The sequence below is a fragment of the Plecotus auritus genome (assembly GCF_963455305.1).
Source record: "Plecotus auritus genome assembly, chromosome: 7".
NCBI lineage: Eukaryota > Metazoa > Chordata > Mammalia > Chiroptera > Vespertilionidae > Plecotus > Plecotus auritus.
In genome coordinates this window covers 131,831,754-131,844,415 of record NC_137774.1, presented here as the reverse complement: position 1 = coordinate 131,844,415, position 12,662 = coordinate 131,831,754, and the positions used below count along the sequence as shown (strand labels likewise).

General features: G+C 35.9%; 1 protein-coding gene across 18 annotated transcripts in view; it reads right to left on the bottom strand.

The window, feature by feature from the left end:
- Window positions 1-12,662, bottom strand: part of SSBP2 (single stranded DNA binding protein 2) — a gene marked incomplete at its 3' end in the record, with an annotated part of 228,385 nt that overhangs the window by 140,172 nt on the left and 75,551 nt on the right. For all 18 annotated transcript variants that reach the window (XM_080682637.1, XM_080682639.1, XM_080682635.1 and 15 more), the window contains one exon: window positions 7,194-7,255. Coding sequence is in view for 13 of the 18 variants with exons in the window: in XM_080682641.1 (XP_080538767.1) it covers window positions 7,194-7,255 (62 nt within the window). The remainder of the gene's footprint in view (window positions 1-7,193; window positions 7,256-12,662) is intronic.

Genomic DNA, 12,662 nt, shown 5'->3' with positions numbered 1-12,662 from the left:
ATATTATTAATAATATCAATGCTATATCAAAACTTATGGGATGCAGCAAAAGCAGTGCTAAGAGGAAAAATTAAAGCTGTAAATACTTACATTTAAAAACAGAATGATCTTAAATCAACAACATAACTTTAAAACTTAGGGAACTAGAAAGGAACAAATTAAACCAAAAAGCTAACAGAAGGATATAATAAAGATTAGAGTAGTGATCAACGAAATAGAGACTAGAAAAACAATAGAAAAAAATTATTAAAAACAAAAGTTAGTTCTTTGAAAAAAATCAACAAACTTGACAAACCTTTAGTTAGATGGACTAAGAAAAACAAAAGATTTGCCCTAGCCGGTTTGTCTCAGTGGATAGAGCATGGGCCTGTGGACTGAAGGATCCTGGGTTCGATTCCAATCAAGGGCACATACCTCGGCTGCAGGCTCGATCCCTGGTCAGGGTGAGTTTGGGAGATAATCAATTTATGTGTCTCTCTCACACTGATATTTCTCTCTCTGTCTCTTTCTCTCCCTTCCACTTTCTCTAAAAATCAATGGAAAAATATCCCTAGGTGAGGAGTACAAAAAAAAATTTTTTTTAAGATTCAAATTACTAAGGACTCTATCAAAAAACTATTAGAACTAATAAATAAATTCAGTAAAGCTGAAAAATATAAAAATCAATATAGAAAAACTGTTTAGTTTCTATACACTAACAACAAACTATCAGAAAGAGAAATTAAGATACAGAATTGCATCAAAAAGAATAAAATATCTAGGAATAAACTTAACCACAGAGGTGAAGGTCTATACACTGAATACTATAAGACACTGATGAAAGAAATCAAAGAAGATACAAATGGAAAGATATTCCATGCCATGGATCAGAGGAATTAATGTTGTTAAGATGTTCATACTACCCAAAGCAATCTACAGATTCAATGCAATCCCTATCAAAATTCTAATGGCATTTTTCACAAAAAACAGCAACAACTCTAAAATGTGTATGGAACCACAAAAGACTCTGAGTAGCCAAAGCTTGAGAAAGGAGACAAAGCTGGAGGCATCACACTTCCTGATTTCAAACTATTTCCAAAGCTATAGTAATCAACAGACACTGAGTTCTTCTCTCTACAGCCTGAGATGTTGGAGACTAAGATGATTTTCAATTCCTCTAATCCTTACTCCTATTAAGTTTGAAACCAAAATATTATCCTTGAAATGTGATGAATTCATCATCATGAACAATACTTTAGATTTACAGTCTCTATATTCTTAAGTAGAAACAAGTGAAAAATCTGTATTTTACAAATGAAAAAGAGAACCAAACTTGAAAAATATAAAAATATTTGCTCTTGTATTATTAAAAATTTCCCCACACAAATCAAAGGGAAGTGCAGGATTCCTAAGTTGAGAATTCTCATCCAAAAACTGTTTTCCTTCTATCCTAAGGATGTGAGAGAAATGACTTAGCTATTTATCAGTATCTCTAGGGAACACAGGGAGCAAAATGGTTGTCAGAGAAGTCTACAAGGGTGAATAAACATACCAGATATGTCCCAGAAGATGGGAGGCTAACATAATTATATAATGTATATGCCACTGGCCAGATTCAGGACTATGTGAAAATAAACACTGAAAGAAGTAGAAATACCTTTGGGGAAAACATTTTTTTTCTGAGGCACAAGCCATGTTATTATAAATTCAAGTCTCTTAATAACTAAAGAAGTTATTTCTCTATGGCCCAAAAATATATTATCAATGAATGAAGAAAATTATCCATTCCTAAGATTAAGGAGGGTTTTACATGAAATGTACATGTGCCTGCTCATCACCTTAGAACTTCCACGTACATGTACTTGTCTTATTCCTTAGCATTACTTAATACTTTTTAAATGCAAGCATTAAATTTTGTCCCACTATCACAAAATTCTCACAATACTTCTGGGTTAGTCATAAATTCATATTTTAAAGTATCAAAATAGCTTATATTAATAAGTATGTGCTAATTCAGGCATCATATATACTAAGTATTACATATTCAGCACTTAATCTGCCTATTATTATTCCCATTTTATAGATGAGGAAACTGAGGCTTAGGAAGGCTAAATAACTTGCTTAAAGGGTCACAGTTAGTGGAAGAGCTTTGTTTAAACTTTTTTAATTCTTACATTATTTTGCCTCTCATGTGAATATGGTATTAAGAGTTCTTATTTCAAGATGCCTTATGCTGATTATGGGCAGGGTTATAAAGCTCTGGCAGTCTGAGCAGCATCAGTTCTCATGAAAACGTGGTAGCTACCTGTCCTGGATAAGACAGCAAGCACTCTGTTACCCTACCTTTGACCCTTGCACCCGAACTCATTTCCTGAGTATCCTATGGCAACCATCCCTTCATGCTATCAGTAGCTGCCAGTGATCCATGGATGCCCCAATATAGACTAGACTTAGAAGAGACAACTTTCCTGAGTCCCATTTATAACTACTGTCTGGAATTAGTCACTCATGATGCTCAAAAGGGAACTGTAATTATTATTTTATTAATAGTGGGCACTAAATTCTGTTCTGTGTTTAAGAAATAATATCTGTTGCAAAGACAAGCACTGGCTGAAGTTCTAATTCTAAATCTGACCCTGAGGAAATAGTTTCGTATCTTAGTTTCTTTATGTAAAAAGAGAGAAATATGTTATGCATTTTATAGGTTTTTATATAGATACAAAGAAATGATATATGCAAAAGTACTTTTACAGGTAGAACTAGAGGCCTGGTGCACGACATTCGTGCACTTGTGGGGGCTAGGGAGGGTCCCTCAGCCTGGCCTGTGCCCTTTTGCAGTCCGGGAGCCCTCGGGGGATGCCAGCTTAAGCGGGCAGTTGGACGTCCTTAGCGGCAGCGGCTCCCACCACTGCTGTGCACCAGTCGTCAGCCCAGCTTGTGCTGAGCAGCTCTCCCCTGTGGGAGCAGACTGACCACCAGCGGGCAGCTCCTGCATTGAGCGTCTGGCCCCTGGTGGTCAGTGCGCGTCATAGCGATTGGTCGTTCCGCCGTTCAATTGATTTGCACATCACCCTTTTATTATATAGGATGGCTAAGAAAAAAGTTTCTTATTAATTGAGTAAAATGTTCCTCAATTTCCTTTTTAATCCTTTGCATTTAGTGAAGATTCCATCAGTTTTTTTACAGTCTTCTCCCCAGCACATTTTGCTCTGTATTCCACATGTCTTTCCCAGACACATTTTCCTTTTCCTCTATAGCCTGACCACCTCTGCTCTTTGCTTTCTCTCTTGCTACCACTTTTTCATTCCCTTCTCATCATGACTGTACCTCCTCTATCCTAGTTGTCACCTACATTGTCTTATATTGCTGTTTAGTTTAACTTAATTCAAATAAATAATTAGCTATGTGATACCTATTACAAGCCAGATATACAAGATGAGTAAGAACCAGCTGACAATTATAAATGTTATACCATTCTAGTGAGCCAGTTGACCAACTTAAATGCTATTGTTTTTATATGGATATTTGGTTATTCTTAGCTATTCCTGATGTCACCCATTACATTCTATAATTATTAAGAGTGCTAACATACTGCAAGATGTGATGTCCTAGAGCCAGGTAAAAAAGACTGAATTCTCATAATAATCTTAGTTATTAGTTTATTTTCTCTGCAATGTAATATATTTAATTTCAGGATATAGATACATTGGCCCAACGTTATTTCAAAAGGTGTTTTATATCTATAATTAAGTAAAAATGAGACATAATTTAAGCCATTAAACCTTTAAAAACAAAGTTTTTGAAAGTGTATATTTTTAAGTTACATAAATTGGAAAGGGCAAATTTCTTGGCATTTCTTTTTCAGAAATTCATTAAGGAGTTGGGAGCTTTTATTAAAGTGTACAAACAAGTCATAAGTTTTCAAAGGGGATTTGACCAAGGTAAAGGTAATGAACATGGGAGGCATGGGAAATAGTACAGCAATGGGTACTGTGCAAACTGAGAAGAAAAAAAATAGTAATAATGGAAATCACATCAGAAACAAGACAAAACAGTTCCAGAAAGTAAAAACACACACTCTGCCCCTTCCTCCTCTCTCAGGCCTTTGCCTCTCCTCTCTCCTGTACTTTATTCTGCATATTTGTGCATGTGTATTTCTCTTTACACATCTTCAACCTCTCCCCTTGTTCCCGCAATCTATATACACGCTCAAAGCTATTCTATTTTAAAGTCCAAAGTGTTAGGTCATGTTCTATTGTTAATCCTAAAACAGCTACACATGCCACCACACACTTCAACTACTCTCAGCAACCCTCGAACGCAACAAGTGCATTACAGCAGCCTTCTTAATTTCACTTTCACCATTCCACTGAAATTGCTCTCCCAAGACCACTGCATTTACCTTACTTCCCTATTCAGAAACAGCTTTGGGTCTGTTTACTTACACTTACTACAGAATTTAATCTTTCCTTCTAATGCCTTTCCTGGTTCCCATACGTTTTTCTCTCCCGATTACTCTCCTTCCTCTCCAATTATTTATTTATTTTTTTTTTGAGGATCCTCTTCATCCATCCACACTATAATGCTGACTTTCCCCAGGGTTCTAACCCCAGACCCTGCTCTTATGTGTTACACTGGGCAGTTTCAGTATGGTCAATGCTGATCATTCTCAAGCCATTAGGGACCTGCCTCAGAGCCACAGGCCCAGATCTCTGACGTTGTATAGGGCAGTGATCAGCAAACTCATTAGTCAACAGAGCCAAATATCAACAGTACAACGATTGAAATTTCTTTTGAGAGCCGAAAACCGACTTCTGCGCATGGGCCACAAAGTTTCAATCGCATTGTATGTGCGCACCTGAATGTGGTATTTTGTGGAAGAGCCACACTCAAGGGGCCAAAGAGCCGCATGTGGCTCGCGAGCCGCATTTTGCCGACCACTGGTATAGGGCATCTCTACCGGAGTTTTTCACACGAACCTCAAAATTTAGCCTCTCCCAGTTAAATCGTGGTCTTTTCTAAACCCCGTTCCTCTCTCTATATTCCTCATTCAGTCAATGGCATCACTGTTCATCCCACCATCCAAATCTAGAATCTGAGAACCTCCTCCTTCACCTCTAACTATTGTACTCAGCGTTCACTATCTGGGGTCCATCACCTAATCACCTTTCAACTGGACAATACATTGCCTGTAAACTAGAATCTACCTTTGTTCTCAACCCTCTTAATCCATCTCTATGTTGATGCCAAGTGAGTGTCCAAAAGTATAAATCTAATTGTGTTATGTACCTTGTTTAAAATATTTGAGCTTTATTCCAAAACCCTTGATGTACTCCTAGACTTTGTAATCTTGCTCCTGCCTTTGTCTCTAGCCTTATATTCTATCACTTCATAGTAGTGCACCTACAATTCAACTGGTCCAAGCTACCTGTCATTCCTTGAATGCATGATCATCCCTTTCAAGACCTCTAATACTAACTATTCCTCTGCCAAAATACCCTTCATTCACCAGCTTTCAGCTCAACTCATATCCACTTTCTCTATTCAGGCTTTTCTAGTTCTCCCTAGCTAACGTGGGTATTCCTCCTGCACTGCTATTATAAGCAGCACATATCTCACTTACAATGCTATTGACTGTATTTCAGAGCTGCACCTCCAGACAGCTAAGACCAAAAAAGCTAAAGTCTGACAGAAGCAAAAAGCCAAAGGATTCAGTGAGTTACTATCAACAATCTACAGTATGAGAATAGGTTAAATTCATGAGAAAGGGAGTAAAAGGGAAATAGGTGCAAAAATAGAATTAATCCTATAATGGAAAACCTCACTTTGTTAGCCCACTAATCCAATAGGGACAGATGTCTAAATGGTTTTATATGCCACTTTGTAGACCTAGTTGGAAACATTTAAAAGGCAAGGGTGTCAACAGGTGAAGAGACTCAATTACATTCAACCAACAGTTAAGTATTTACATTCTAGGTCTAGGAATTACAAACACATATTATATAAAATGAAAAGTGGACTTTTATAATATTATATATTACAAGACATTGGTCTCATGACCCAGGAAAGCAGCACAATGATAGTGCTTAACTGCAATGAACCGTTGTTCCAAATACAGGAACAGCTCTGAACCAAAGGCCTGCACCTGTTCCTGCCACACACATAAGAGACAAACAAGGGAAACCCACAACCACAACTGACCAAGTGCGGTTCCATTCACTACGGAACTTCTAGTAAGGCATGTTTTCAGGAGAGAGGTGAAAAAGATGATGGCATTTAATAACGTACCAAGGAAACCATGTGCAATGCACTAGAAGAGATCTTTAGTTTCTTCTTTTAAATACGCTTCTGAGAGATGAGCATATAAGATACTGAACAGGAAATGTTTCTAATTGAAGAAATGAAAGAAAAAAAAAGCCTAGCTGGTTCATGCAAATGCCTGCAGTACCTACTGATTGCTGTTGCAGAAAAGTCATATCTAAGTATACAGGTGCTGCAATGAAATCTGTAAGTTCTGATATCAACTGGGCCTTCAATACAGCCTGACAATCTTTTTGTGTGTTCCTGGTCAGTTCTTTATCTCTGATCTCTATAGAATTAACTTATTTTTTTTTTCACTATCTTTCCCTCTCCTCCAAACTCACCATCACCACCACCACCATCAGTATTTCAGGTTTAAATGAAGTCATGAGGGTGGGGCCCTCAGAATTAGGGCCATTATGAAAAGAGATACCAGATAGCTAGATGGCTAGCACCAACGTGTTCCCCATTCCCCTCTCTAGTACATGAGAACACATAAGAAGGCAGCCATCTACAAGCCAGGAAGAGATTTCTCACCAGAAACAAACCATACTAGCAGCTTGATCTTGGACTTCTAGCCTCCAGAATTGTGAGAAAATAAATTTCAGTTGTTTAAGCCATCCAGTGTATGGAATTTTATTATGGCAGCCAAAGCTGACTAATACAGAATCATACTTACAGTTGGAGATTCCACATACTGGTCCCAATCCCAGTTTGATTCAATAGTAATATCTTTAAGTTAAGTAACACTAATGCTGGTTTTGAGTTTGGTGTGTTTTTTTAAATACTATCTTTCAGAAATAATTATAGAAAATGAAAAAGAATAAAAGAGAAGCCTGGAATCCTAAACAGCTATAGAGTAGGCATCCTGAAATGTATCGTCAATCTAGTAAAAATGAAATAAAGATACTTACCACCACCAAGAATGTAAGAATCCTGGTGGCTCCCCCAACGTGATGTTTTTTTCCCATCTTATCTAAAATGAATAAAAGAGATATTAAATACTTTTCAACTAACACTTTCCCCACACCTATTACAAAGCAGGATTTTTCCATTTAAAATATTAAGGTAATATATAAGATTTTAATCATTTTCATATTATTCTTTACTCAAGTTTTACAAGTACTCATTTTACGTAATAATTTGTTGACTGCATAGTATGTGAAAGAAGATGCCACCATTATTTTTTCTGAATTTGCTCCCCACTGTGCCAGAATTCCAGAAGGTATTTCAGGATCTTAAGGTACTTCAGCATGTTAAGGCACATCAAAACCAAAGGTATTACCAATATGAAAATCAGTTATCATCACTAACCCAGAAATTTGCAAGAGACTGGGCTTAATATGTACAGACTCTAAATTATGCCTTAAGGATTGAATTTTTGAGTAAGAAGGCATATGTCTTCCCTAAAATAAGAGTTTTTACAAAAATGCTGATATTAGCTTTCCAATTGCTTATACTCTATAATAAAAATTTAAAACTATGGCAATAAATCCCCCCAAAATTAAAAGTCCTAAATATTGTTTACAAATTAAATTTAGAAATTGGAAAGCAGGGCGGGTATTTATACAGTGGCTTTTCTAAGCACTGGATATCAGTAAATTCAAAAGGTAAAAATCTTTGCATTTAGAGAGTTTACATTTCAGCGAAGAAGACAGACCATAGACAAAGAACCCCTCCCCCCCAAAAAGATTGTTCTTATATTAGAAGTAGAAGGTGACAAATGTTACGAAAGAAAACAAAGCAGTGAAGGGAGGATAAAGAGAGCAGAAAAACAGTAAGAAGTAACTTATAATTTTAATAAACTTGATCCAAACTCAGTCTTATGTATTTGCCTTAGTTTTTTAGTTTAAATAACTAAAAATTATTCAACAACACCCCAGTTAACAAAATATGTCCATAGGCCCTTAACATTACTAGGAAGTAAACAACTATAACTATACATCCAAGGATTCCTTTCTACCACCTACTATGGAAGATATTAGGACTTCTTATCCCAAAGGGATTTTTTAAAAAAGTTTTAGAATAGGAACTCAGAAGGGGGCCCTAATTGTAAAAAACATAACAAAAAAGGGGGGGGGTGGAGGGGGAAGGGAAAAAAAAACTCTCTAAGGAAGAGATGGAAAAACTTAAAAGCAATTAAAATAACTGAAACTGGCTGCATTTTTTAGAGTTCTTAAGAATGCAAAATGTAAACTGATGGTAACCTTAAAGTAGGCAAATAATTTCCTCTCAAAAACACAAAGAGAAAATTTCTAAAGATTAGAAAATTATACATGTGATAGCCATTTTTAAAAAAGAGCTAAAAGAAGAAATTCTAGGAATTCATGAACTTGAGTTTATAAAGACTAAATAAGAATGAATCAGAACATTATATAGTAAATGTAAGCCAGATCCTTTCATTCTCCTAAGTAGTAACAAATAATTTTTATATTTATGCTACTTTTTATCTGATAATTTCCACTGATCCATATACATCTCCTTGGTTCATGAAAAAGTAAGAAATAGTACTTAATGAGTCTTAAGAAGAGCACAACTCCGATGGACTACTAAAATTGTAATTTAATCAAAAGCACATATCTCATCTTTCACTTCTTTCTCTAACCATTTTTGCACTAGTTGGTGTCTTCTTGAAAAGGTATAATAATGGACCTTACAGATGTGCCCCAAACACACTAATATTCCTAATTCCTTGAATCATCCTAATCACATAAACAACAAGTTTTTCAAAGTAGCATCTTTACATTTCATCTCAGTTCATCTTGTCTTTACATATTATGACTGTTAAAGTAGACAGTACTATCCTCAGTTATAAGGAGAACGTGAGGTGACTTATGGAAGAGTTAAGGTGGCATGACTAGGTCCCAATGCCACACTGTGCTGGTGGTGGGCTTAGATTCAGTCTGAGCCCCACTACAACACATCTCCCTCCTGCACTTACACAATGCCCACAGTCAATCACCAGCTTCTCCAGGACATAAGGTACTCTAGGAAAATACCTATATGATTTAGGTTTGATATGGTCTTTTATCAGAGAAAGTCTAAAGGGAATGCATTTGTATTTTAAACAGTATTACATCTTACTATTCCTCAGAGAAACTCAAAATGCTTCACATACATCATGTTTTCATCCTCATAATATTATTCACTATATAGTGAGTACAGTTCGTCTTTCTCATTTTGAACTGCAAAACTGTGGCAGAAGCAGCTAAAACTTTGGTCCATCATATTAAATTTAACACAAAAGCTATCCTTTCATAGTTAAGGAATAAACAATAACTGCTTTAGGTATTTCCAAAGGAGAAGATTCTACATAGGAATATGTTTCCATAGTGAAAGGGTTTCGTTTGTTTCTTTGTTTTTGGTCTCTAAACTAATTAATACTCAAGGTATTACTTATTTAGAGAAAGCATGAAATCATAGGAACACAGAACCCTGATCTATAGAAAACCAAGGCACATTCATTGAGTGACCACGGTTAGAAAAAAACTGAAAAACATTCACCAAAAGTGAATATAAATCAATTTTGATACATACTATACAACAGTGTGCAATCATTAAAAAGAATAAAATATATCTACATAGAAAAAGGATCATGCTATATTGGTTTTCAAGTTGGAAGTTTGGAAGGTTGGAGAAAAATATACATAGTATAAAAATTTTTCTGTTTTAAAAAAAGTGTGCATATATATGAGTGCATTGGGTGTATTCATATTAAAAAAATCATACCAAATTTACAACTATAATTTCTAGAAAAGAATAAAGGGCTTTCACTTTAAAATCATATTAATCTATATAGTTTAATTTTTTTTAGCTAAGATGCATTAATGTGGATGTGGTTGAGGAATGGTAAGAAAATACCTCTAAATATCAACAGTCATTTTAGAAACAATTCTGCTATTTATGAAGAGGCACTGTCTGTTGTACTGAATTTCATGGGCTTCAGGCTTATTTAAGTGTGTGAGTGGCAGCCATCAATTTCTCTCAAATCCCAGCCTCAAAGTATCCTAGGGCTTTTTTTTTCTTTTTTTTTTTTTCTATTTAATCATCCAGTTCTCTTCCTTCCATATTTGCTCAGCTAAAAGCTGTATTCTCCTGTAACTTGCAGGTAAATCTCTAAGCCCATTCCCACTGCTATATTCTGATTTGAAGGTCTCATCTCTGATTGAGCTATGTCTGTATCATATGATCTAGTCTTTTTAGCATTTCTATATAAAATGCAAAACCAAACACTGAATCATCTGGGCAGAGGTAAGACATGCCATGTGCTTTATAAATAATAATTACAAATTACAAATGTATTACTATCTGATATAGCAATTCTTCTTCTAGTAATTTGTCCTATATATATGGTCATTTGTGTAAATATATATATATATATGTATATATATATATATATATATATATATATATATATACATATATATATATATATTCATACACACACACACACACACACACACACAGAGTCTGTAATTGCAAAAGACTGGAAATAACCTAAATGTCCATAAGTAGAGGGCTGGTGAAATACATCATGGCACATTTCATAGAATAATACCCTATAACCACAAAAAGACTATTATGAAGTTTTACAAACCAACCTAAAATGACTGAAATCTAACAAGTGAAACAAAAATCAAAGCACAGAACAGTGTTTGAAATAAACTAACATTCGTGTAAACAAAGAAAAAATGATAAACATACAGGGGCACACACATGAGCATATACACACACATCTCCTTAACTTTTCATTATTTGCTTCCAGCAAGGTACACTGGTCACTTACCTATTACCTCTCAGCCCCACACCCACCCTTCTCTACTCCATTCTACACTAGTGCTGGGATTCTGAAAATTACATTTCCTGGGCTTCTTGCCAGCTGGTTTCCTGTTAGGTTCTGCCATCAGGAGACACTTGCAGGGGATCAAAAGGCAGGAGGAAGAAGAGAAGCTTCCTGCCCCTGGCTCCCCAAATGAAGCAGTTGCTGGCTGTAGCAGCAGCAACAGCGGCCGGGGTGGGCACTTCTGGAGGTCAGCAGCACCTTTCTGGAGGTTCTGGTCTTGTCAATGTGGGACCTCTTAGGATGACCCCTTCCAACAGCATCGCCAATAGCACAGCAGCAGGTTTGAAACTCACAGGATGCAAATTATCAGAGTATTCCTAAGTCCTTTCATATTTTTGAGAATAAAAAAATTAATACCATAAAAGGATAAAGCTAGTTGCTGTGTTAAGAGTCTGTATACCTATGTATACATTTGTTCCTAGACAAAATTCCTGAGACTTAATTTAGATATAACCTGCTGTTCTCACCAATTTTCTAAAAACTTTCATGTAGAGAAGTATGGGTGCATCTATACACTAAACTAAATGTGTAAAAAAAATTTGCATTTGAATTTAAAAAATTAAAATAAATAGATATATAATAGGAAGAAAAATCTGTCTCTACTCTGAAGCAAGTAGTCCAAAACTGTGCTGTTTAACATGGTACTCAGTGACGACGATGTGGCTTTTTAAATTTAAAATTAAGTTAATTGACTGTTCCTCAATTGCAGTAGCCACTTTACAAATGCTCATAAGTCACATGTGGCTAGTAGAAAACGTACTAGACAGCACAGATTAGAGATCATTTCCATAATCACATAAATTTGTATTACTGAATAGTGCTGTTTTACTTTAGAAGAAAGTAAAAGTCCTCTTAAAGAGAAGTACCTTTTATTGGAAAAGCTCCTTGATAAATTCTTTCAATTTTTGTTTTTATTTTTTGACCCAGAGAGGCAGAAGCCCCCTAGGAATGGTTTGAAAGTAGAGAACAAATAGTTAATATTCTACATAATAAAATAACAAGAATTTAGGAGATTTGTAATTGTCTCTCAGGAAGAACTTGGGGGGGGAGGGGGTGTATGGCAGGATTAAGGAAAGGAGAAAATGGGAGCGGTTTTGAAGAGCCAACAAGATGGAAGGCAAACAGAGCCCGCAGGCAAGAGCTAGTGAGAAAGTCCCTGTGGCAAGGAGACTAAAGAACTTAAGGATAATTATGTCTAATATTTTAGTTAATGTTGCTGTCTGTACTGTACAATGCTTAATATTCAATTTTCTTCCAACCTTCAGTAAGAATCTTTTATACACAAGAGCAATGAGTTAGTGGAGCTCTGAGGCTGTAAGGAAATAGAAAACTTCAGGCAAAGCAAAGTTATCAGCCATAAGAAGGGGAGGCAGTGGGGAAGTAATACTTAGTAGGAGCAAGAAATTATAGCAAGAGAACCCTGGCAAGGCCCCAAAACACTAGAGAGGACTTGAGACAACCCATAATAGTAGGTATTAGAGCTGGAACCATGTTGATAGAAGAGGTAACCCCAAAAGGCAGGAGGAATGTGGGCTGTCCA